Source organism: Phoenix dactylifera, chromosome 15 (genome assembly GCF_051530095.1).
Source record: "Phoenix dactylifera cultivar Ajwa chromosome 15, Ajwa_hap1_PhDact_Kaust_v1.1, whole genome shotgun sequence".
NCBI classification, from domain to species: Eukaryota; Viridiplantae; Streptophyta; class Magnoliopsida; order Arecales; family Arecaceae; genus Phoenix; species Phoenix dactylifera.
Window position 1 is genome coordinate 18,996,901 of NC_143204.1, and position 25,413 is coordinate 19,022,313.

Below are 25,413 nucleotides of genomic sequence, written 5' to 3' on the forward strand. Positions count from 1 at the left end.
ACATTCTCAGAAAATCATTCGATGATAATTTACTCGAGGATTAAAGTACAATGCCCTCAAAAGGCAAGCTTAAAAATTTCTATCAATCTAGCAACAAGTAAATCAGGTGTTTCATGTATGAGATGAATCAATTAGCAAGTCACGTGGGACGCTCAAGTGTTTTCTTGGAAACAATTATCAACTTCACCACCCCTATCAGCGGTACACTGCAGACTGTCATCAATTTTACCTCTATAAAATGATTCATTTACATGGCAATGAACCTAGAAAAGAATCGAGTTATCTTAGGCCCTTCATTAGCCGGACACTGCAGCATTGAACTTCTCAGTGCCTCAATGTCTCCAAATGAAAAATCAGCACATTGCCTGCCAAACAAAGCAGCTTTGCAACCAATGAGTGCTAATTTTAACATCTCACCTCAAAACTGAATGTTAGTGAAAATATCCAATGAAATGCCTCGTGCTACTCCAGAATTTTCATAGTAATCCAGAACTTGATGATCATACCATTTAACAGGAGGAAAAAGAAGTGTCTGGAGAGCTTCAACTTGAGCCATGATACAAAGTGTACTATCACTAATGCTACCAATGGCAACCACTACCTGCTTCCAGTACTCCTTCTAGAAGACGAATCTAGATATATTATTAAAAAAAAAACAAATAAGGCATCAACATTTTGCAGCATAGATAAGTTGGAAATGATTTTGCAAGTGTGCTATACCTCTTGAAGGCCTTTTTCCTTCCATTGCTTCCTTTTTTTTTTGGCAACTTCGGCAAAGGAATGGACCATCCCAAGGACGCAGTTTTCCATGTTGTGACGAACCGGCATGTACAGAAATTCCCTCACCCGGTTTCATCTCTACCTGGCAAACCGCACATATGAAAAGCTTGAACATGTTGCGTACTGGATATTCTGCATCTAACCTGCAGCATACAAGAATTTCATTAACCATTAATCATTTACCGTATAAACACTTATATCCCCCATTAAATGCTTGTCACAAACTCCAATGATATTTGTTGCAAATTGTTTTCTACAAGTTCATCAAGCTGGTATTATCATATGGTTCTATACAAGATGTTGGGCTGGGTTACCCTTGCAGCCATTATCTGTTTAGCTCTTTGGATACAAAGAAATAAAAGATTGTCTACAAACCAGTCTGATGGTGTTGTCGAAGTTGTGAATAAAGTGAAAGATTGCTAAGCCAGAGACAAAGTTCAGTGTTGTTGAGAAAAGTTGATCTTTATTCTTTTGTTTGTTCTATTTTTATGGTATTTCTTAATGCTGTTTGACTCTTTTGTATTTGCTGTACTTTTCATCTACTTAATGGAAGTGATTAGACACTGCCTAATTTTTTCAAAAAAAAAAAAAAGATAAAAGTAAAACAACATATGCTTATAAATGAACATGTCATAACTATTCAATAAGGCTCCAGACCAAGCTCAAGGTGAAGCAAGGGTTGCCCAAAGCTGACCCAAAATGTATTCAGGCTCAGCCCAACCTTCAATTATAACAGTTCAAGCCTGAAGGCTCTAAGGTAGTCGGTCCAAGGCATACTTCCAGCCCTAAACAATACTACAAATCTTGCTTGACTTCTAATGTGATATATTAGAGTAAATATATTGGACTGAGAATCAATTTGACTCTTGAGCAGGGTCGGCGGAACCGTCCCGAACCAGGCGGTTCCGGCCATTCCGAGCCATCCCGGGAGCTCACCGGGACGGTTCCGGCAACGAAAACAAAAACCATTGCCGGAGGCAGAAGAGAAGGAAAGAGAGAAAAAGAGCCTTCGCCTGCTGCCCCGGCAACGGTCGCCGCCAACCTCCCTCCCTCTCTTCGCCTTCTCTCTCTTTTCCTCTCTCGTTCTCCCTCTACCCCACCTCTTGCACTGTGTCGGTGAAGGCTCGGCACAGCCCGGCACGGGCCCGTACTGACTCGTCCTGCCGAACAACTGGTACGGTGCCCGGTACCAGTTCTGCTGACATTACTCTTCAATTTATAACCGATTCCCTAAAAATGAATACAGCATCAAATATTCATTATATCAAATCTTGCCACCTTCCCTCTTTGGCTAGATAATGTCATGAAGAAATTCAGAGGATTACTTCTTGGTTGCATGAGATTGTATTAGAATGAACAAGGTAGGATTCCTGCTTGCCAAGTGGATTTTCAGGATTCATGGAAGCTCCTCTGCAGCAATTCAGCACCACTAAAGTCTGCTGAAGCTTCCTAAAGCATTCATGATTTACCATGCCCATTTAGACCAAAAAAAGGCTTGGATTGTGGTGATGTTCTATGATATGGTGATGGTGAAGAAAACAAGACAAAGAATCTAAAAGCATCATTAGTAACCACTGATTTAATGAAGAAAGAAATTTAAATATCAAGATCTAAATAAAAATACTGACCTTTTGGCAAGCATTGCAGATCCCTCCTCAAATATTTCTTCCACAACATCTGGCTGAGAATAGCCTCTATCTGAATGAGATGTTGACTCACAAGACCTTCTGCGAAACATATTCTTGAATACCCCCATCCCTTGCCTCTTTTGTGACGGAACAGCAGGAGTTACCTTCTCTGGAGGTAATATATCAACTACAATGCAGGTAGTATCGTCTCTTAGTCCTTTGACTTGCACAGCTTCCTGCAAATGAAGCTATATAAAATAACTGATAGAAACAGTCAGATGCAGCTCAAACAAAATGTAGGAAAACCATTAGGATGCAGTACTTTAACAATCTGATTTGCTGCAACATCTGCTGGCAGGCCACGGGAGCAATTAAGAGCTGCTTCAGAAGTCAAAGCATCCCATACACCATCACTTGAGATGATTAGACGAGCACCAGCATTCGATAGCTGCACTTATCATGTAGAATCCATTATCATGATCATGTTTCAGAACTGTCATAATAGATCATAATAAGGAACACAAAAGTTGTTATTCCAACAATAGGCATCAACATGCATAGTTACAGGTGACAATAAGTGTGCTATTCAAAAAGATAGATACAAGAAGAATGCAGCAGAGTGAATTATATCATCAGAGGACAATAATTATCAAATGTTTCTACTGATATACACTCCGCACAGTTGAGCAGACAAGTTTAAGTACTGTTGTATCATTCTATTGATAGAAAGCATGGCATCTGTGATCTGCCAACAGCACAGACACTTGCCATGCATAATGAAAAAGATATTACATTTGTCAAAGGACACCCATAAAAAGTGAATAAAGATATACCAATGAAACTTCTTTTCTCACTGACACTGCTTAAGATGCTCCAAAAAATAGATAAGTCTGTATGCCTAGTGGGTTCTTAGAAACTCAGATGTTAGCTCCACTGGAGATCTCATTTATGGACACAAGATTACACTTTGAATGTTGGAATGATAAGGAGAGGAAAAGCATATAGTCAGATGTTATGTTTCCAACCCAATCCATGTATGTTTACCATAATCCATATGAAATTGGGGACCACAGAAATCTCAAAATTGCAAATCAGCAACCTCTGTCAACCCTAACATTTTAGCCCTGCCTCCTCTCCTGATATGGAGTAAAGATGTCACATTATACTTCCCAGCCATTGAGCCTCTCAAAATGTTGGTTTAGCTGTTATAGGTATATCATGCACAAAAGAAAGAAAATAGAGAAAAAATCTCAAACATGCAAAGTTGTTTAAATATGAAAACACATTTCGTAGTTATATGTCAAACCGCATATTAATATTCAAAGCACATTAAATAAAACAAACTCTACGGAAACATAGTTTTCAGAAAAGTTGGGGTCTAATAAATAATAGTTAAAACTGTAAATGTCTGCATGGTATAGAGTATCAGTAATAAGCAACCATATGAAATGATATTCTGACATGTAAACCAAGGTTTCCTAACCAGTATGGGATGTCTTACCGGTCAGAAATCCAGTCAGTATGGTATCACACCATACTGACAGGTGCCAGTCGATGAGAAACAAGAGGAGAAAAGCACTGGGATAGCCCTTCTCTATTTTAGCCCATGACAAGCCCAGAACCAGCAGGATCTGGTCTCAACAGATCCAAACCGGCTGTTCCACTTGATTTGGACCAGTTCGTAGCTTGTCCCAGGCTGAAACCAGAAACCATCCTGATTCTGCACTGATTCGGTTTGGTACACCCTAAACTGCATGGTTTGGGACAGTTCTGCCTTCCTTGATATGACCAATAACCTGGAAACTAACATGACTTATGTTGTGCTGGCCAGTCCCAGCACAGTAGATATTGCAGAATAGTAAGAGATCCCCTATCGCTAATATTAACAAGTCACTTAGGTTATAGAAAAGGAAACAACAAAACAAGAATGGAGGAATAAAAACATAAGAAAGAGAGAGAGAGAGAGAGAGAGGAGAAACTGCATGGACTCAACATCCAGTGTGTTCATTTCTGCCACATTAAGCTCTTTTGTGACCAAGTATAAATATGAATGACCCTAATAAGCAGCTAATCACCTATTAAGCGGCATACAATAGTTTTGTACTGACCATTATAACAAGCAGAAAAACATGCCCGCCAACATGTTATTTATGAAAACAATGAATTTACAGTAGAGAAATGACGGAGTTCAGAACTCCCAATTGAAGGATTAACTTGGAAGAACCAATTATCTATCCTACAAAAGACCTAATGTGAACTTATTGATGATTTGATCTTTCATGTTACTGGACAGTGATCACTTCCTTATATTCAACCTTCTTCCAGATACAATTTTTTCAGCATTGATGTGTTTGATTCCTTCATGAAAGATGAGATCATCAAATACGTGTATTTCCTAGTCATCACACTATAACTTACAAACATGCAGCTTGAAAGTTACATCCCACTACAAAGCAACTACAACATGACTTCACAGTATGTGCCTAACTAGGTATTCAGGTTCAATCACTGAAATGTTTGATAACTAGTAGTTAATCCGCTGGAAGGAAATTAATTCACATAGATGTTTCTGTCATTTTTACCCCAACAAAAGTGTTCTCATCCAAAGAATACATACTAATCAATCAATAGAGACTTTCCAGAAGCATGCAGAAGTTGCTTAGCAACAACGACTCCCACAGAAATTATCTGGCATGTTACTTTGACATAAATAAAACTCCTCAACAGAATTCTATACCTTCTTCACACATTCAGCAATACTACCTTGCATCTTCGTTTTGTAGTAAAACTTATAAGGAACGTACCAATCTACTTCCAAGCATCTCCATTCTTATAAATATAAAATATTTGTAACATTGTATACTATACCATGTCAGTAAGACATGGCCAGAGTACAGCAGTTCAAAAAATTCTGCCATGTGTATTGTTCTGTGCCAATCCCTATCAGCCTGTATTGTACATGCTAATTATATCATTGTATGCCAAATTTTGTGCCTACCATGAACCTAAACAAACCTAACAGCCCCCTTGTATTTTTGGCACTTCAAGTTTGTTTTAAGCATAAATCTACTACTTTGTGGTTTTAAAGGGCCAATTTCTGAATCAAACGTGCAAGTGGAAAACATCCTTTCATGTCAAATAAATCATTGCACAGCAATATTCATTGTCTTCTTAACAACAAAAATCAACATGTTATGGAAATCATTAGAAATAGTATCATCATATACAGTACAATTGTTAACATAGAAAGAAATACCAAAACATATTTTAGCCACTAAAGTAATGTTGTAGTGGAAAACTAGCATGTCAACTTTCAAAGCAAAATTCACAACTACAGGATGTGTATATATACAATGAAAAGGAATTTGATCACAAATATGAGAACTATAGGATGGTGAGCTTGATGTACAATTTAGTTATAAAGCACAGGCTCTGAAATGAGAAGTGAAAGGAAGCTTAAAAAGTAAAACCAATGGATAATTACATTTAAGATGGTATGGATCTGTTTTTATACATTAAGTATAATTTATACCGTAAATTCATTTCCCAATGCTGTAAAGAATGCCAGTTGACCCAAAGATTTGAACAGAAGTACTAAGGAATGCCATGATGAACTTAAGTATTTTAAAAATAAATACGAATCAATGAACAAGAACAAACAGCATATCTTAACTCAAATGGATAGGTTAAGATCCATTGATAGCGTTGTCCCTACACTTTCTACACAAGAGAGATCAACAGAACGATCTTATCTCTAATTAAAAAGATATACATATCCCTTTATTATTTATAGCATGAACTTGTAATTCCTGTGTTGTTAACATGTAAATTCAGCCCACGCAGCGTACATGATAAATAGCAAGTTACATGGATGCACAGGGAAATATTTAGGGATGCAACAGGCAGGGCTCAAGCCAGCCCAACCTTACGCAGGTCCGAATCAAACCCATGCAAGTATGCCTAAATCCTAGCAGTCCAAAAGACAATACTTTAGCCAGGCTCGAGCTAGCTCAGGCCTCAAATCTGAAGGACTGAACTGGCCTATACCAGGGGCAAGGGAGACAGCGAAAGAGAAGACTGCCATGAGATGATAGCAGAGCAGCAGATGACTGTAACCCAGATCCCTCAATTTAGCCTAACATACCCACACCCAACATTTAAACATGGATATTGGTATAGGCAGATGAAGAGACACAGAGGCAATTGTTGCAGTGGTGGCAGCCATCAAGAGGAGAGAGACGTTCAATATGATTTCAGTCCTGGCTTAGCTAACCATGTTTCATTTCAGCAGTTTCAATAACATCAACTTCAGGTTCAAGCAAATATACTAGATATAATTTTAAAATATATTGTATTCTTAAGGTCCATCTGGTGGTTTTAAAGCAAATATAATGTTAATGCAAACTGACCCCATACAAGTCCATCCTCTTTTTGAAATTTTTTCCCTCATTTGTACCCATGTGTATTGAGGCATACTGATCCCATAAAAGCCCCGTGTGGCATACCGTACCAAAATGGACCATGACTGGAACATGGTTATAGTTTGTGGAAATTAATATCCTTTCCCCATCATATTATATTTTGTTTAAAACAGTTGTCAACTACAAAGCAATGCTACATGTAGGTAAATAATATTAGGTGAATATCGTATGCATTTATGTCCATCATAGGGAATATGGAAAACAAGAAGCCATAATAGTCGTAGAATTCATTTTTCATGCAAAGAAAAAGTGGACTTTATGGATGAATTGACTTACAGACCTTTACTTGCTTGATGTGAGGAACAGGAACAATAAATTCACCAACATCCATATCTCCAATTGATCTTGATAGACACAAGCCACCTGGCCAGCACCTGAGAGGGCCAACCTGAAAAACCAGTGTTCCCTATTAAGTCAGATAGCCAAACTGTTGACCCCCTAATGGATTTTGATGAATACAAAACACTAGAGTAAAATTCCATTATATCTTAACAATTCGATTGAGGAATTCATGTGTTTTACTTAGAAAATTGTTAAGAAATGTCTAGGCAAGTTCCCACAATTTTTATGAATTTATTGAAGAATATTTTGAGCTAAAGAAAAAGTTCAGGGACAGCCGAGACGTCTCCTGATAGTTTCAGAGACGTCTCTGGCACAAACAGGAAGAACTGGCACACTTGGAGTCGTCCCCGGCACCTGCCGAGTCGTCCCCGCGTTAGCGGAGTCGACTCTCTCAGAAGCGGAGTCGACTCTCTCAGTGGCGGCAGAAAGACGTTTCTCAAGGGATATGCGCGAGACGTTCCCGCTGTACGCGGAGTCGTCCCCGCAAGCAAAAAGGAGACTCCCCGAGACGTCCCCAAGATGGCGGAGACGGCTCTCTCAGGGTTTTCCAGAGAATGGTTTTTGCGGTGATAAGGAAGCGGAGTCGACTCTGAGATAGCGGAGTCGTCCCCACGCATAAAGTGGACACAAGCGGAGACGTCCCCTGAAAGAGCGGAGACGACTCTCTCAGGGAATTCCAGAGGGCAAGTTTTTCGGAGACAAAGAAGCGGAGTCGTCCCCACTCAAAAAGCACAGACAAGGCGAGACGTCCCCGTAAAGTGCCGAGTCGACCCCAGATAAAGTAAAAAGTAAAATCCTGTAGGTGAGACGTCTCTCGCTGTAGCGGAGACGTCCCCGGAGCGCCTGGGACGCGACTGACAGCTTTTCAGGTTTGATTTTGAATTTCAAATCCTTCTCTTTTTGTCTCTAACGGCTATATTTGCTTTTTGGGCTATAAAAGGGACCTCTTAAGTGGTTCTCAACAACTCTTCACCAACCCAAAGCAAAATCATTCAAGAGAGAAGTTTGAAAGAAAAGCTCAAGGGAGTGAGTGCATCCAAGGAAGGAAATCAAGTACTTTCAAGTCTCCCAAGTGATTTCAAGCTCAACCACTCTCGCGCGCTCGGGAATCAAAGCTCACACTCAACCCTACGCGGTCTACCTTGGAAGAATCAACATCTCCCACGCTTCCAACGGCAAAAAGATTCTTCCGGGTTTCATTGTTCATAAGTGCTATATTTGCTTTCTAGAGCTTTTATATTCTTTTGTACACTCTTTTATCGTGGTGCTTGTTCAAGTCAAGGGACTTGGAACAAGGGAAAGGCGTCCCAAGCCTAAGAGAAATTGGGGGTTTAGGGTTTGTTGTGAGCCCGGTGTAAAACAACGAGTTGGGTAGTGAACTCGCAAAACTACCGTACTGTAATCTTGGATTATAGTGGAAATACCCAAAGGCGCTTTGGGGAGTGGATGTAGGAGCAGTGAAGGCTCCGAACCACTATAAAACCGTGTGCTTGTGGTTGTCTTCTCTTATCCCTTTATCCTTGCTTTAGTTTATATATTTGTGTGGTTTAATCTTAAATTAGTCAAAAAGTTTTTTAAAACACCCAATTCACCCCCCTCTTGGGTGACCATCTTTGGGCAACAAGTGGTATCAGAGCAGGTGCTCTTATATTTCTTGAAAGACCTAACCGTCTTAGCCAAAGATCTAGATGGGAACACCCTTTAACAATGTTCCTGCCGAGGGGCAAGCAACCAATAGACCTCCACTCTTCAATGGGACAAATTATACCTATTGGAAGACTAGAATGAAAATCTTCATTCAAGCACAAGACTATGCCTTGTGGAGGGTTATAGTCAAGGGACCACAAGAACCATCACACATAGTTAATGGCATTCGAGTTCCCAAACCTGAAGAGGATTGGGATGAGAATGATGATAGGATGGCTCAACTCAATTCTAGAGCCATGAACTCATTATTTTGTTCTTTAGATGCAAATGAGTTTAATAGAGTCTCCACATGTAGTTCCGCTAAGGAAATATGGAATAAGCTTGAAGTTACCCACGAGGGTACAAATCAAGTCAAGGAGTCCAAAGTGAACATTCTAGTTCACAAATATGAGTTGTTTAAGATGGAACCCAATGAAACCATCACATGCATGTTTACACGCTTTACGGATATAATTAATGGTTTAAAAAGCTTGGGTAAATCCTACACTAACCCGGAACTTGTGAGTAAAATTCTCAGGTCTTTGCCAAAAGCATGGGAAGCAAAGGTCACGGCGATCGTAGAAGCCAAAGACCTCAACACCTTGGGGCTAGAGCAACTCTTGGGCTCATTGATGACGCATGAGCTCACGATGAAGCAACATGAAGAAGAGTTGCCGAAGAAAAAGACAATCGCACTCAAGGCTACCTCAAGTGTGTGTGAAGAAGAGAGCAGTGGGAGTGAAGAAGAAAGCCAAGATGAGGACTTGGGGTTGATAGTTAGGAAGTTTAAGAAATTCATGAGAAGGAAGAAACCCTTCCCAAGAAAGAAATTTGGAGGTAGAAATGATTGGGAAAAAGAAAAGGAAAAAGAAAGAGATCCAATCATATGCTATGATTGCAAGAGACCGGGACACATTCGTTCCGAATGCCCTCAACAAAACAAGTATTTTGGAAAGAAGAAGAAGAAGGCATTGAAGGCAACATGGGATGATAGTGACACATCATCCTCCGAGGAAGAGAAGGAAGAGACCGCCAATTTATGCTTCATGGCGTTCGAGGACGACGAGGTATGTCAAAACCCAACCATAAATTTTACTTTAGAAGAATTGTATGAAGCTTTTCAAGAACTTATGGGTGATTGTAGTATGTTAGGAGCAAAAAATAAAGAATTAAAAGCCTCCAATCAAAAACTAAAGGAAGACATTGAAAACCTATTAATTGAAAAGGAGAGCGTTAAAAATATTAATACTACTAACCTAGAAATTAAGAATTCAAAACTTAGTATTGAAAATGAAAAGGGAAAAACAGTAATTAAGGAATTAAATCTAAAATTAAAATCCCTATTCGATATTAATACCTCACTTGCACAAAATGTTGAATCTCTTAAAAAAGATAAGGAAGAACTAGTCAAAGAAAATTTGAATCTTAAGAATGAGGTACATAAGTACAAACCAATTGTTGAAAAATTCACACAAAGTTCTGAAAAATTAAATCTCATTCTTTCAAATCAAAGAGCCGTTTTTAATAAAGCCGGATTAGGTTATAAAACTAATAAACAACAAAAGTATCTAAAGAATTTCTTTGTAAAAGCGAAAGATGTAAAAACTGAAAAACCTACATGCTTTCATTGTGGAAAGACTGGACATAAAGTCTACTCTTGTATTCAAAGAAAAATCCAAACTAACAAGAGTACATTTGTGAAAGCCAAAAACATAACTAAAGTATGGGTGCCTAAGGGAACCAACCACACTAACCACGAAGGACCCAAGAAAACTTGGGTACCTAAGAGCTTCACATGATCATTTTGCAGGTATGCCTTGCAGCCGAAAATAAAAAGAGAATGTGGTATCTTGATAGCGGTTGCTCAAGGCATATGACCGGTGACAAGAGTCTCTTCGTCACCTTGGAATCAAAAGAAGGAGGAGTAGTCACATTTGGAGACAATGCTAAAGGCCGAATCATTGGTGTCGGTAAAATCTCCATATCATCCTCCTCATTTATTGATAATGTATTGTTAGTTAATGGACTGAAACATAATTTATTAAGTATAAGTCAATTTTGTGACAAGGGCTTTAAAGTATCATTTGAATCGTCACTATGCATAATTAGTAGTCCAATTGATAATGAGATCATACTCACAGGACATAGGCATGGAAATGTTTACATGGTAGATCTTGATGATCTCACCATGAAGGATGGCCAATGTCTTGTAGCCATGAATCCTAAAGTCAATGAGACTAGTTGGTTATGGCATCGTAGGTTAGGGCATGCTAGCATGGATTTAATTTCTAAATTGATTACAAAGGATCTAGTCAAAGGACTACCGAAAATAGACTTTGAAAAGAATAAAATTTGTGCGGCATGTCAATTAGGAAAACAAACAAGAAGTTCTTTTAAGTCTAAGAACATAGTCTCAACGTCAAAACCCTTAGAACTAATTCACATGGATTTGTTTGGACCCACTAGAACTGCTAGTCTAGGGGGTAAGAAATTTGGTCTTGTCATTGTTGATGATTTTTCACGTTTTACATGGGTTTCATTCCTTGCACACAAAGATGAGTCCTTTCCCGCTTTTATCAAGTTTCATAATAAAGTTTCAAATGAACTCAATCTTAAGCTAAAAGCAATTAGGAGTGATCATGGTACCGAGTTTGAAAATCAACACTTTGAAAAGTTTTGTGACGAAAATGGTATCAATCACAATTTCTCGGCACCTAGGACACCCCAACAAAATGGGGTGGTAGAAAGGAAGAATCGCACACTCGCAGATATGGCTCGTACCATGTTGTGCGAATCGGATCTACCAAAGTATTTTTGGGCTGAAGCAATAAGTACCTCATGTTATATCTTAAATCGTGCTTTAGTTAGATCTATCTTAAAGAAAACACCATATGAATTGATAAAAGGCAAAAAACCAAATATAAGTTATTTTCATGTTTTTGGTTGTCGATGTTTTATTTTGAACAATGGAAAGGACAATCTCAGTAAATTTAGTGCCAAATCAGATGAGGGGATCTTCTTAGGTTATTCCTCATCTAGTAGAGCATACAGGGTCTTCAACAAGAGAACTCTCGTTGTTGAAGAATCCATTCATGTTGTTTTTGATGAAACTAATGGAGATTCTTCTAGAAAAGAAGAAGATGTTGAAGCAGGTATACTTGAAGACCGAATCAAGGAATTCTCCATACAAGACAAACAACATGAGGATGAGGTTAAGGAAGATACAAATCAGCAAGATGAAGAAGATCAACCTCCATCAAACAATCAAGATCTTCCTAAAGAATGGAGGTATGCACATGGTCATCCAAAGGATCTAATCCTTGGTGATCCTTCACAAGGTATAAGAACTAGATCTTCTCTAAGAAACACTAGTAATTATCTTGCTTTCGTTTCACAAATAGAGCCTAAATCACTAGAAGAAGCTGAAAAAGATGATAATTGGATGAACGCTATGCAAGAGGAATTAAACCAATTTGAAAGAAATGAAGTTTGGACTCTAATGAAAAGACCCCCAAATGTTTCAATTATAGGCACCAAGTGGGTGTATAGAAATAAACTAGATGAAGATGGAATAGTAATAAGAAACAAAGCTAGGCTAGTGGCCAAAGGATATAATCAGGAGGAAGGAATAGATTTTGATGAAACTTTTGCTCCTGTTGCTAGATTAGAAGCTATTAGATTACTTTTGGCATATGCATGCTTCATGGACTTTAAACTCTATCAAATGGATGTAAAAAGTGCATTTCTAAATGGTTATATAATGGAGGAAGTTTATGTAGGACAACCTCCAGGTTTTGAAAATCACTTACATCCAGATTATGTGTATAAATTGCATAAAGCATTGTATGGACTTAAGCAAGCTCCTAGGGCATGGTATGAAAGATTAAGTAATTTCCTAATTGAAAACAAATTTAAGAGAGGAAATGTAGACAAAACCCTCTTTATTAAAAGAAAAGGAAATGACTTATTGCTTGTACAAATTTATGTGGATGATATAATTTTTGGTGCTACTAATGATAGTCTTTGTCAAGAGTTTGCCAAGCTTATGCAGGGAGAATTTGAAATGAGCATGATGGGTGAGCTCAACTTCTTCCTTGGGCTGCAAATAAAACAATCAGAGGAAGGCATATTCATCAGTCAGTCCAAGTATATCAAAGAAATGTTGGAGAAATTCAAGATGAAGGATGCAAAAGAAATCAGCACACCCATGGGCTCAAGTTGCAAGCTTGATAAGGATGAAAAAGGTAAAAGTATAGACTGCAAATTGTACAGAGGTATGATAGGCTCTTTACTTTACCTTACTGCTAGTAGACCAGATATATTATTCAGTGTTTGTATGTGTGCTAGATACCAAGCATGTCCTAAGGAATCACACTTGCAAGCTGTTAAAAGAATATTTAGATATCTAGTAGGGACATCTAATGTAGGCTTATGGTACTCTAAACAGTCTGACATAAACTTAATTGCTTATTCCGATGCTGATTTTGCCGGGTGCAAACTCGACAGAAAAAGCACAAGTGGGACATGTCAATTCTTGGGTGCCAATTTGGTTTCTTGGTTTAGCAAGAAACAAAATTCAGTTGCCTTGTCCACAGCTGAAGCTGAGTACATTGCAGCTGGAAGCTGTTGTGCCCAAGTTCTTTGGATTAAGCAACAGCTTGAAGACTTCGGTATTAAAATGGACAATATACCAATTAAGTGTGACAATACAAGTGCAATCAACTTAACAAAAAATCCTGTTCAACACTCTAAGTCAAAGCATATAGAGATTAGGCATCATTTTATTAGGGATCATGTGATGAAAAATAATGTGATGATTGAATATGTATGTACTGAAAATCAATTAGCTGATATCTTTACAAAGCCCCTTTGTAAAGATAGATTCAATTTCTTAAGGAATGCGTTGAGCTTGTATGATCCTAGCAAATGAAGTGAACTTGTATTGCTTTACTTTGCTACTCGAACTAGTAACCCACCTCAAGGCAAACATATGTGAAAACATGAATTCATCTAAACTAAATGACGAACTGTTTGACTTTCCGGAGGATGGTTACCCTCCCTTGGACTCTTCATAGAGATATTTTCAGAGCCTATAACATGGGTATTCGAAATTTGGTCAAACATTCCTCATTTCAATCTTAATAATCTAAAAGTCATTATCAAATCATTATAGGATGTATTATTAAGGGGGAGGATCACAAACAAATTCACTCTGTGTCTATCAAAAGAAATCACGATTGATTAGGGTGATTAAACAAAAATCTGGAACTGCAGTCTGAAATTTTTTGTGCCGGAGACGTCTCTGGCAAGTCGCAGAGACGTCCCCCCAGGGGGAGACGTCTCGCCTTAGTGGCGGAGACGTCTCGGGGACCGAATGAGGGCTTTTTAAATAGGTCGAAATCGCTCGAGCCGACTCGAGCTTTCTCCCTCATTCCCGACCAAAACGGAAAGCCCTAGCCTCCACTTGCTCTCCACTTCAAAACCTAGCTTCCATTTGCCCTAAATCGCAAACCCTAGCATCCATGGCACCAAAGAAAGCTAGGACAACCCGTGGGAGGCGACCTAGAGTAGCGGGCGACGGCGAGGAACGGCGGGAAGAACCCTCCGCGCCTTCTCCTCCGGTTGCTCCACCGACCACGACGATTTCCTGTGCAAATCGCACAGTCACGACTGGCAGGCACATCGATTTTTCCTTTCTAGATCATGAGGGGTTCTCTATTGGAGAGAGACTCCGAGCCCAAGGGTGGGAGCACCTTTGCACCCTCAAAATCTCGACCTACTCCGGCCTTGTTAGAGAAATGTTTAGTGATATGGCCTTAGGGGACTTAGGGTACACTGCATATGTCCGAGGGACATTGGTAGAAATTAATGAGGATGTCCTATCCACTGTCCTACAAATTCCTAAGGACGGTGAGGCACCGACCTCACATCCCCAAAGGGAAATAGCCCTAAACTTGATTCTAGGAAGAGAGGACTGCGGCCCTCTTGATGTTGTCTACTCCCAGGACCTAAATGCAGAAATGAGACTTCTTTTAAGCATTGTCAATCGGGTCCTATTCCCCAAAACCGGTCGCTTCGATTTTGTTTCGGAGCGTGATTTAGTCATAATGCACCATATCCTACTAGGGATCCCCCTAAACCTCCCTAGACTCATGCTAAATTACATTGCCCAATGTCATAGGTATTCTAGGTTGAGTATACCCTATGGCATGATCTTTACCTTAATATTTAAACACTTCAAGGTTCCCATTCCACCAAATGAACCTGCAAAGGCCCTAAGAAACACCGATTATTACAATGAGGGCTCAATGAGAAGAATGGAATTTCACAAGATAGATGGGTCGTGGGTCAAGGTTCCAAAAAGAAAAGCACAAACCATAGAGCCTGAAATCCCACATCATGAGCCTGACCATCACTCTCCTCCACCTAGCCACATGGACATCCCTGATATTCCCTCCAGCTCAGCTGGACCTTCCACATCCATGCCACAACCTCCTCCAGTCAGTGGGACCTCCTTCCTATCAGAGGAGCAGATGCACACTTTAGCATCTGTTATTTGTCAGCAGATGAGGGAGGAGATGAGATCCATGATGACTGCAGAGCTGGCCCCCATCAGACAAGAGCTGAAGGAAATTAGAGCTCAAATTGAAGCCATAGAGCAGCAAAGAGTTGGGGTAGGTGCCACCCAAACATTCAGATCGATAGAGCTCAAAGACAGTTTGAAGGCCATTTCCGAGAGTCTCAAAGAGTTGACAAAGCCAGATGGCAATGTGGGCACCCTAGTTGCCCAACTTAGAGGCAGAATTGAGATGGCAACCTTAGAGTTTGAAGCACTTGTGGCAGGTTTCCACAAGTCACAGGGAGATCACTTTAAGACTCTCATGGATTCTATCAATGGCTTCATAGATGCAGCCTGTAAGGCTTATGCACAAAGTACAATGCCCCATGAGCAACGACGCCGATGATGGATATCCTATAGGATCTTCTTTTTGTAAATCCTAGGCCATTGTGAAACACTTTTGTACTAGAAATCAATACTTGTTATGACTCTTCCTTTTGTACTTGAAATCAATACTCTTATGTACTAACTTCAAAGACTTACAATGACATATGAATGAATACAATTTCTTTTTAAAATCTTGTGTACATTGCCAATTCTGTGTATGTGTTTGATTGTGTGATACAAAGAAACAGGGGGAGCACATCTTGTGATAACTATGTTAAACTAAACGATGAGTATGAAATGAATTCCACAAACAAAGGGGGAGTAATATGAATGTCACACCTTGAGTATCATTTGTCCCCTTCATTGTTGATGACAAAAAGGGGGAGTAGAATATTGTAAGGGGGAATAGAATATTGAAATATGAATATTGAAAAATATGGATATTGAAAGGGGGGTATAGAATGAATATTGAATATGGTTATTGAAGAATATTAATTTTAAGATAATTGCCCTTCTGGAAAAGAAAGGGGGAGTCAAAAAGAATCTAGTTTTTAAATTATCTTCAGCATCAATATATCATTCTAACTTGATTCAAATTCAGTTCATATGATAAAATCATTTAAGAACTATAAAGATCAATCCTATGCACAAGGAAATTTAAGTGATGCACATCGTATCTAGTTCAAATCAAAACATTATACTTGTATATCTGATCAATACTGTGTATATGTTTAAATTTCAAATTTTGCATATACTCAGTGTTTTGTCATCATCAAAAAGGGGGAGATTGTTGACCCCCTAATGGATTTTGATGAATACAAAACACTAGAGTAAAATTCCATTATATCTTAACAATTCGATTGAGGAATTCATGTGTTTTACTTAGAAAATTGTTAAGAAATGTCTAGGCAAGTTCCCACAATTTTTATGAATTTATTGAAGAATATTTTGAGCTAAAGAAAAAGTTCAGGGACAGCCGAGACGTCTCCTGATAGTTTCAGAGACGTCTCTGGCACAAACAGGAAGAACTGGCACACTTGGAGTCGTCCCCGGCACCTGCCGAGTCGTCCCCGCGTTAGCGGAGTCGACTCTCTCAGAAGCGGAGTCGACTCTCTCAGTGGCGGCAGAAAGACGTTTCTCAAGGGATATGCGCGAGACGTCCCCGCTGTACGCGGAGTCGTCCCCGCAAGCAAAAAGGAGACTCCCCGAGACGTCCCCAAGATGGCGGAGACGGCTCTCTCAGGGTTTTCCAGAGAATGGTTTTTGCGGTGATAAGGAAGCGGAGTCGACTCTGAGATAGCGGAGTCGTCCCCACGCATAAAGTGGACACAAGCGGAGACGTCCCCTGAAAGAGCGGAGACGACTCTCTCAGGGAATTCCAGAGGGCAAGTTTTTCGGAGACAAAGAAGCGGAGTCGTCCCCACTCAAAAAGCACAGACAAGGCGAGACGTCCCCGTAAAGTGCCGAGTCGACCCCAGATAAAGTAAAAAGTAAAATCCTGTAGGTGAGACGTCTCTCGCTGTAGCGGAGACGTCCCCGGAGCGCCTGGGACGCGACTGACAGCTTTTCAGGTTTGATTTTGAATTTCAAATCCTTCTCTTTTTGTCTCTAACGGCTATATTTGCTTTTTGGGCTATAAAAGGGACCTCTTAAGTGGTTCTCAACAACTCTTCACCAACCCAAAGCAAAATCATTCAAGAGAGAAGTTTGAAAGAAAAGCTCAAGGGAGTGAGTGCATCCAAGGAAGGAAATCAAGTACTTTCAAGTCTCCCAAGTGATTTCAAGCTCAACCACTCTCGCGCGCTCGGGAATCAAAGCTCACACTCAACCCTACGCGGTCTACCTTGGAAGAATCAACATCTCCCACGCTTCCAACGGCAAAAAGATTCTTCCGGGTTTCATTGTTCATAAGTGCTATATTTGCTTTCTAGAGCTTTTATATTCTTTTGTACACTCTTTTATCGTGGTGCTTGTTCAAGTCAAGGGACTTGGAACAAGGAAAAGGCGTCCCAAGCCTAAGAGAAATTGGGGGTTTAGGGTTTGTTGTGAGCCCGGTGTAAAACAACGAGTTGGGTAGTGAACTCGCAAAACTACCGTACTGTAATCTTGGATTATAGTGGAAATACCCAAAGGCGCTTTGGGGAGTGGATGTAGGAGCAGTGAAGGCTCCGAACCACTATAAAACCGTGTGCTTGTGGTTGTCTTCTCTTATCCCTTTATCCTTGCTTTAGTTTATATATTTGTGTGGTTTAATCTTAAATTAGTCAAAAAGTTTTTTAAAACACCCAATTCACCCCCCTCTTGGGTGACCATCTTTGGGCAACACAAACTATAACCAATGCTATAGATAAAAAATGTCTCATCATATACTTACAACCATGTATAGAATATTAATTAATGTAGACAGTATAATACCATCAAAGATACTTAGAACTTATGAGATCATTATGTCCAAGTTGTATAGCTAACTGTTTTACCCACAGAGTTTGGCAAAAACTTCAACATTCTAAAAGAGTCATGCACGCCATTGAGGTGGTAGCTCAGTAGAACTGGGCCTTACTTCCAACCAAGCGGTTCCGAGTTCGAAACGCGCAGGCGTCGATTAAATTGTGGAAACCGGATGCTCCCTGCTCGGACGTGTAATTTGGGAGGGCTTATTAGTCCGCTAGTAGCCTCGGTGGTGCTAGGTGTGACGTACTCACACGGAGGGTAACCGTGCCGGAGCCCAGAGGGGTAACGAGCCGGGCCCACGGGTGGGGAGAGTATAAGTAAAACCGGTCGGCATGCCCAACACAAGGTCATTTCTGCCCGCATCGAACATTCTCCTAACGGGATAGGGGCCCAGTGGGGGCTGCTACGCAGGGGTGGGCTTGTCCCTTCCTCCCCCCTTCCCCTTTTTTCAGCAAAAAAAAAAAAAGAGCCCTGCACATGTATCTATTTTTATCAATCAATGGGGCATGGATGAGGAGACAAAGGAGGGGGGGGGGGGGGGCTTATGTTTTTTTTTCTCCCTTTTTTTCCAATTGGTGGGGCCTAGGCAAGCAGAGGAGGCGGCACGGACCTTACAGTTTTTTTCCTCTCCTGTATTATTTTAGGGTGAAAAAAATCAACACAGAGAAAGGGCGAAGACATGGGGGACTTTTGATGCTTTTTGCTAAGGTAAGGACCAGCTTCAGGCATTGGGGCTGACTGCAAGAAGCCAGCCTCCAAGTCTTTCCCATTATATATGAGTAAATTGATGATAAGAGGGAGTGCATTATGCAAAATTAAGCCTTTTGATCAATTAAGTCATATCTCTAAGAAGCAAAACAGATTTCACAGCTTTTGTAGTTAATCTTAAAACATTCTTTTAAGCCATCAAAAATTACATGTCTTGATCTAGTTAAATGAGGTTAGTACATTTCTACTTTTTCAAATAAGCTGTCACCACAAATTGGCAAGCCATTCAATTATACATGGTGAACTAGAAGAAAAACCAACATACTTAAAATAAATGAAAAAAAAATAATATATTGATTCTATTACCTATGGGGAAGAACTATAATTATTTAAGCACAAAATTGTTCCAAACACACGTGCTCACATGTTCGCGCGTGCGCACATGCAAGCATGCACGTGTTCACACTCGCGCGCGCGCACCCCCGCACCCGCACCCGCACCCACCCGCACCCACCCACCAAACACACGCCCACACACACACTTGTGTATACAATCAGGTAAGACTCCCATATAAAACCTGTTTCCAACAAAATTTCAAGACTAAAACTAGTGGGATGTCTACCAGAATTCAAACTTTTAACTTGTTCATGGAGCAATCAAACTTTACCTTAACACCTAAGCAGTAATAAAAATCCACCAAACTGCCATTAGTTGTAAGTGAAGAACAGAAGAAACACGTTCAGAGCAAGGAGTTACAGCCATCTAGACTTAAATTAGCCTCATAGGTAGTAGACAACTATTTAAAAACCTGAAGAAAGTATAACTCTTTTGACATGTGACTACAAACAAAAGGTAGTAAACAGCTTAAGCACAAACTAATCTGCCAGCTGCATTATAAGGAAGCTAAAAAACTATATAAAGTACAGAAAAATCGAGGGTATAGATGTATACAACTATAGACTTCACAAAATGTGAATGTGCAACAGCGATTTCTTTGGACAAAGGCAAAAAAAGGCCAGCACTCCAGCAAAATTGAACACTTGAAAGCTGGATAACTGATAACAATTCAACAATCACTGTAAATGGAACAAACTATTTTTGTAGCCTCATAAAGTCAATCAAACTTTTTAAAAAAGAGAGAGAGAGAGAGAGAGAGAGAGAGAGAAATTTCCAAAAACAAAATAAATATAATAGCTCTTACTCAAATATATTGCTCATGAGAAAAATGGGGTGCATATACCAGCAGCACACTACATGTTCCCGCACTTTCAAACATTTTTTTTATTTGACTGTCCAATGCATATAAATACCAATAAAACTTGTCTACATCCCTTGAAGTTGCTCCTATGATTTCTTGAATGACTTTTTTAAAAGATTAAAAACTGTAAACACAAAATTTCTAAACATTTTTAATAGTCAATTCAATTTCATTAGGGAAAAGACTATACACATGCCAACCAGGTGTCCACAACCAGAACAGTCTGTCAGCTAGCTTTGCATATAAAGAATAAAATAGCTTTGCATATAAAGAATATTATTCAACAAAGCAATCAGCTCAATTAATCTGGAAGTTGGAATATATACTAATGGAGAAGATGGGAACAGAGGCTCCTACAAAAGTATAAAGATAATGCCGTGACTACAAAAATTCAACGGCATAAAGTATCTAAAACAAAAACAAATAAATATGAACAAAGTATGCAAGGAAACAACCTCTGCACCACCAACAACATTCAGTCTCCCAACCTCACCTCCACTCGCTGTTATACGTTCCACCCTGCAGAAGAGTAAACCATAAAAAATTGACTGACAAAAACCAACAGGATCTTCTGAAGTTATTATAGAAAACAAGGGAAAAAAGCTTACTCCTCTTCATTGGCTTCTAGCCTATGATCTGCAGACATGTAATAAATTGAACCTTCAGCAGATTCAAGTATGCAACGTGAATCACCGACTGATGCTACAGTTACAACCCATTCGTCTATTATAACAAATGTCACAGTTGTTCCAGAGGTATGTGCTGAAATGTAAATCAACAGATCAGGCATAACAAATAATAAGTTGTATGACAGTGATGGAGGCAAGAAATTAAAAAAGCTTATCAAGCATCAGAAAACACAAAAGATAAATCTAGTAATTGTAATACAGAAGTGAATATTAAAACAGACAGATGAATTGACTTTCACAATTCATTAGATAGCATCTATGATTGTGCTACTCAAAAAGTTAACAGAAGTTACAGTTATAACAGCCAGATATTATGCTAAAGACAAGTTTGAGGACACCTTGTGCTAGGCATTTGCACTCTACTCCTCAATAAAGTATAGCATTGGTCCAAATCAACAATATAATATTATAATAAAAATAACCTAAAGAATTTGACTATTTCAGAACTAGATGAATCCTTGGAAATTTTACCAGCCAAGAGAATATGAAATGTAAGCAGAGAGATGAAATTTCTGTTGCAGAAATGTCAAGATCATTATGTTGAATCTATATGTAGTGCGCAACGTTCAAAATTAAGATGTTTGTATTCATGATGTTGAATCTATATATGATGCAAAAGATAATAAATAGCTGATCACTAAATTGAACTCCACAATCACTACATCCTTATACTACTAATATACAAGTGCCACATTAGTCAAGCGCAACAAAAGCTAAATCAAAGTAACCGCCCCTTGATAGGTCATATACTTACAATCAAGGTTTTAAATCCTGTGGGATAGGGCCATCCCAATTTTTCTGTGGAACAGGACATGCTGTCGTCCCACCAAATCCCGATACTTGGGATGGGGGGTGCCTCAAAGCATGCCGTCAGGAAACTGGGACAATGGCAGGATGGTCCTGTCCCAGTTCTTGGGATGGTACCCTATCCCAGCATCCCACCGGACATCCCACTAGGATTTGAAACTATGCTTACAATAATTTAATAAATTTGAATAGACACAACAATGGTTAGAACAACAACTTAATCCAACATGAAAGAATATAGATGCTTAAGATCCTGCAAGGTCAAGACACAAAGTAATGTCCACTTAATATTCCGCATGTACCTTTAGTTTGAAAATCTTTATCTGTTTTAACAAACCCTGCAACCAAAGCTCTTGGTAGCGCTGCTAGCCATTCATCTCTACTAAGATCTGAGGGAATGGCACATAAAATATTATTTAAGAGATTTTCCTTGGCATATATTGCAGCTGCAGAACCATTGTGCCCATCAAATAGCTGCAAAAGAAAAATGCAGTTGTTCAATACAAAATTTCAAAATAAACATTAATGTTGCTAGCATTGTTCAAAATCAGAACATGCTCAAAGCAGGCATTATTAGAAACAGTGTTTGCAGCAATTCCAATGTCATTGGCATAATATAACACAAATATTTCATAAGATATGTGATAGCAGTTATTTAACAGTTCAAAAAAATACTAATAATTCTACATCCGAGAGATTTCTAAAAGCAACCTAAGTAACAGCTTTTGCAACATAACATACACAAAGGGGTAGAAAAAAACTGCATGAGGAGCATCTTTGATTGTTTCAAAATAAATATAATGGGAAGAAGAACAGCTCAATTTTATGGGATTTTGCCCTCTACATTTGCAAAAGCTAATAACTTAGAATTTCATAGCTACATGATGATAACAGCATACAGCACAGAAAAGCCTTAAAAAGAAACAACAACAAAGAGAGTGTGTTGCCATCTAAAATTGTAAGTGCTTTTAGGAAATACATGATCCTTTCATCACTTGAGAAATCCTGCACGTGTCACTGCTCATGCAACATCATAAGATCTCACTAAACGTTCATGAGAAGACTGAGGAAAGCAGACAAATATAGTGCAATGAAATTCAATATGGGCTGGTATGTGCAAGTGTTAACACACAAATCTCTGTAAAATGGAAATACCATCAAACCTATTCTCAGTTAAGCCAATTCCAGTTTAATTTTATCAGTTTCTAACAAGTACTTTCTGGTGTTTCTATAGAGAGCTAGAGAGACAGTGGAAACTAATTTTTCATCACTCTTATTCAAGCAGGGAAGGATAAAAGACAAGGAAACACATGATGCTTAGCTGATTACTCTTGTAAACAAAATGTACCACATAATGAATGAAAGTGTTTGCTAATCATTTTCGAAAAGTGTTTGGGATGCAGGAGTAAGTGAAAGTCAAAGTGTGCATGCTTTGTTTGCAGAAGGAATTCTCTACAGGCTACACACAGAACTAGGACTAGAAGCAGACACTCAGAAGTCTTACGAGCATAATGAGAGTTTAATGCAATAGTGAATCAGCAAATAACATCAGAGGCTCAAACTGATGGAGCAATTGACCATGAAAAATCTTGTTTAACTTCAGCAAATGTCGAGTTCATATACAGAGACAGTCACAAAGTGATCATCTTTCTTCTGGTAAACACAAAGAGATTATTTTAATCTACTAGCTTCAGCATAAGAAATTTTTAGGGTGCTATGGAAGTTATGATTTTCCCTTTATGTTTTGCACCTTAAAGCTACACTAAGCATATGGCTCGTTACCATGTGATGTTATCAGTTGACATTTGATTTTATTATCAGTCATGTGCATTCAAGGAGTCTTGTGAGGTTATGACTAGGGTGTAGTTTGTCAAGAGGTGCATTTCAGCTTATTTCAGCACTTTCGAAGACAATACAGTTCTTATTAACCCCCTTTTCTTCAGCAGGTTTTAGTCTCTCTTTCACGCACCATATGATTATGAGCAAACATGGGTGGGGAAAGAGCAAAAATAGCATCTTAATATGCTTTATACATCATGATTTAAGTTTTATAAGAAAATAACCTAAATTAACTATAAAACTTGGCAATCCAAATGGCATTTCAATCCATCCAAAACTAGAAATGCCAAAGCCAATCGAATTATCAAATCCAGCAAAGTTGTCTGAAGGATCCAGAAAAATTTGTAAGTGAACTACCCCAAGCAGATCATACGGGATTTACTGCACCTGCCGGCACCACCACCTAAAACTGCACCAATACTATGTCCTCCAGCACCATCACAGCAGATTGTACGGAGAACTCATCAGAACCCTCCGGACCAAAAGAGTAGTGTCGTAAAAAATTCTCAATTCTCGAACCAAGGATTCATAACACCTAGTAAAATTCCACTCAATCCAAAGATTCATGGCACCTAATAAAATTCCACACCATCTACAAATGTCAGCACAATCACCAAAGTTGTCAACACCACAACAAACCAGCAATTCAACGAAAAATCAATAATTTACAAAAAAAAAAAACAACCACCATCCAAACATCACAACAATATAATCTACAAACATTCAGGAAAATCATGAAAGATTCAACAATGGGAGTCAAGAGGACAGGAGAGAGGGAGAGAGGGATACAGCGAAGACGGAGAAGGTGGTGACACCGTCGCCGGGAATGCGCTGGCAGTCCGACTTGAGCAGGGTGAAGTCCTCCCCTTTCTTGCTCTGGCTCGCTTGCCCATGCAAGATATCAGGCTTCTCAATCTTCTCACTCGTCAATTCCCTCTTCAGCAGCACGGCCAGTGGCACCGTCTGATTTCCCGCTGCCTTCGCCGCCATGATTCCCCAAATTCTCCTCCCCGCCCCTTACTCCCACGCCTCCACCGGCTTCGAATTCCTCTCCTTTGTACCAATTACACCGAATCAAACCCAGACAACTCGCTTTTATCCGACTATTTGAAAAAACTGGGAGAAATCTGTGGTTCCTTATCCGAAAAATTCGATCTGAAAAGGAGGAAAGAAAAGGGGGAAAGAATCACATGGATCAGTGACGCGGAAATCCAGCAGGAAGGCAGCCCGCCACGCGGAATCGATGGAACGGGCATGGAAAGAGGCGAGAATTAATGGAAAAGGAATCATCAAAAGCGGCAAGTGTGGAGAGAATCAATGGAAGAGAAGAAGGATTTTTTTTTTTCTTTCTTTCCTCTTATCTTCATTGGGGAGACAGAGGGGGGGGGGGGGTGCGGGGAAGGGCGGAAGACAAGGTCGGCCTCTGGCATGGGAAAAATTTATCGGACGCGTTATTTTTATCCCAATTCCTGGGTGTTGGCGGTAGGATGTCCCGCGGGAGGGGTTTAGGCTGAGCGGCTTGGCGCGTGCGTCTACTAGCGGGAAGCTGGCCGGAACGGGACCAGTCGATTGGTCCGGATGAGCCGGACCGGTCCGTTTTACTGAACCGGTCTGATTGCCTGAGCCAACTCTTAAGTACTTATGGAACTCACCGATGCAAATCTTTGCTTGGGCGGCATCCCACTTCAAGCTTCTCGCTGCACACAACCTCATCAAGCACTCATATCCTCCATTTCTAATGTTCTCTGACTTTGCAGTTATTTTCCATTTACTTTTTTAATTTTCTGCTTTCTATCAA

At 39.6% G+C, this 25,413-nt stretch overlaps 1 protein-coding gene across 7 annotated transcripts; it reads right to left on the bottom strand.

Annotated features, from left to right (window-relative positions):
- Nucleotides 1-3: 3 nt before the first annotated feature.
- LOC103712499 (Protein phosphatase 2C family protein) lies at nucleotides 4-25,065 on the bottom strand. Of its 7 annotated transcripts, XM_088712007.2 has the most exons (12): nucleotides 24,405-25,045; nucleotides 22,079-22,250; nucleotides 20,889-21,042; nucleotides 20,736-20,799; nucleotides 7,170-7,277; nucleotides 2,731-2,856; nucleotides 2,409-2,644; nucleotides 2,106-2,229; nucleotides 1,881-2,010; nucleotides 721-923; nucleotides 507-632; nucleotides 4-365 (listed from the first exon to the last, which is right to left on the bottom strand). In XM_088712007.2, the coding sequence occupies exons 1-10, from the start codon at nucleotides 24,603-24,605 to the stop codon at nucleotides 919-921; spliced, it is 1,320 nt and encodes a 439-aa protein (XP_088568133.1). In that variant the 5' UTR covers nucleotides 24,606-25,045; the 3' UTR covers nucleotides 4-365; nucleotides 507-632; nucleotides 721-918. The 7 variants fall into 7 exon arrangements, with proteins under 7 accessions (XP_088568133.1, XP_088568132.1, XP_017699626.3 ...); XM_088712006.2 differs by having other exon boundaries at nucleotides 4-632; XM_017844137.5 differs by lacking the exon at nucleotides 7,170-7,277 and having other exon boundaries at nucleotides 4-632.
- Between the last annotated feature and the right edge of the window lie 348 nt (nucleotides 25,066-25,413).

What these genes read in the sequence shown, in the direction of transcription:
- LOC103712499 (XM_088712007.2), bottom strand. Translation starts at nt 24,605, where the DNA reads ATGGCGGCGAAGGCAGCGGGAAATCAGACGGTGCCACTGGCCGTGCTG. An exon ending in CCACCTTCTCCGTCTTCGCT is followed by an intron (nt 22,251 to 24,404) that starts GTATCCCTCTCT and finishes TTTCTTTTGCAG; the next exon opens with CTATTTGATGGGCACAATGG. An exon ending in CAGCAAATCAGATTGTTAAA is followed by an intron (nt 2,645 to 2,730) that starts GTACTGCATCCT and finishes CTTCATTTGCAG; the next exon opens with GAAGCTGTGCAAGTCAAAGG.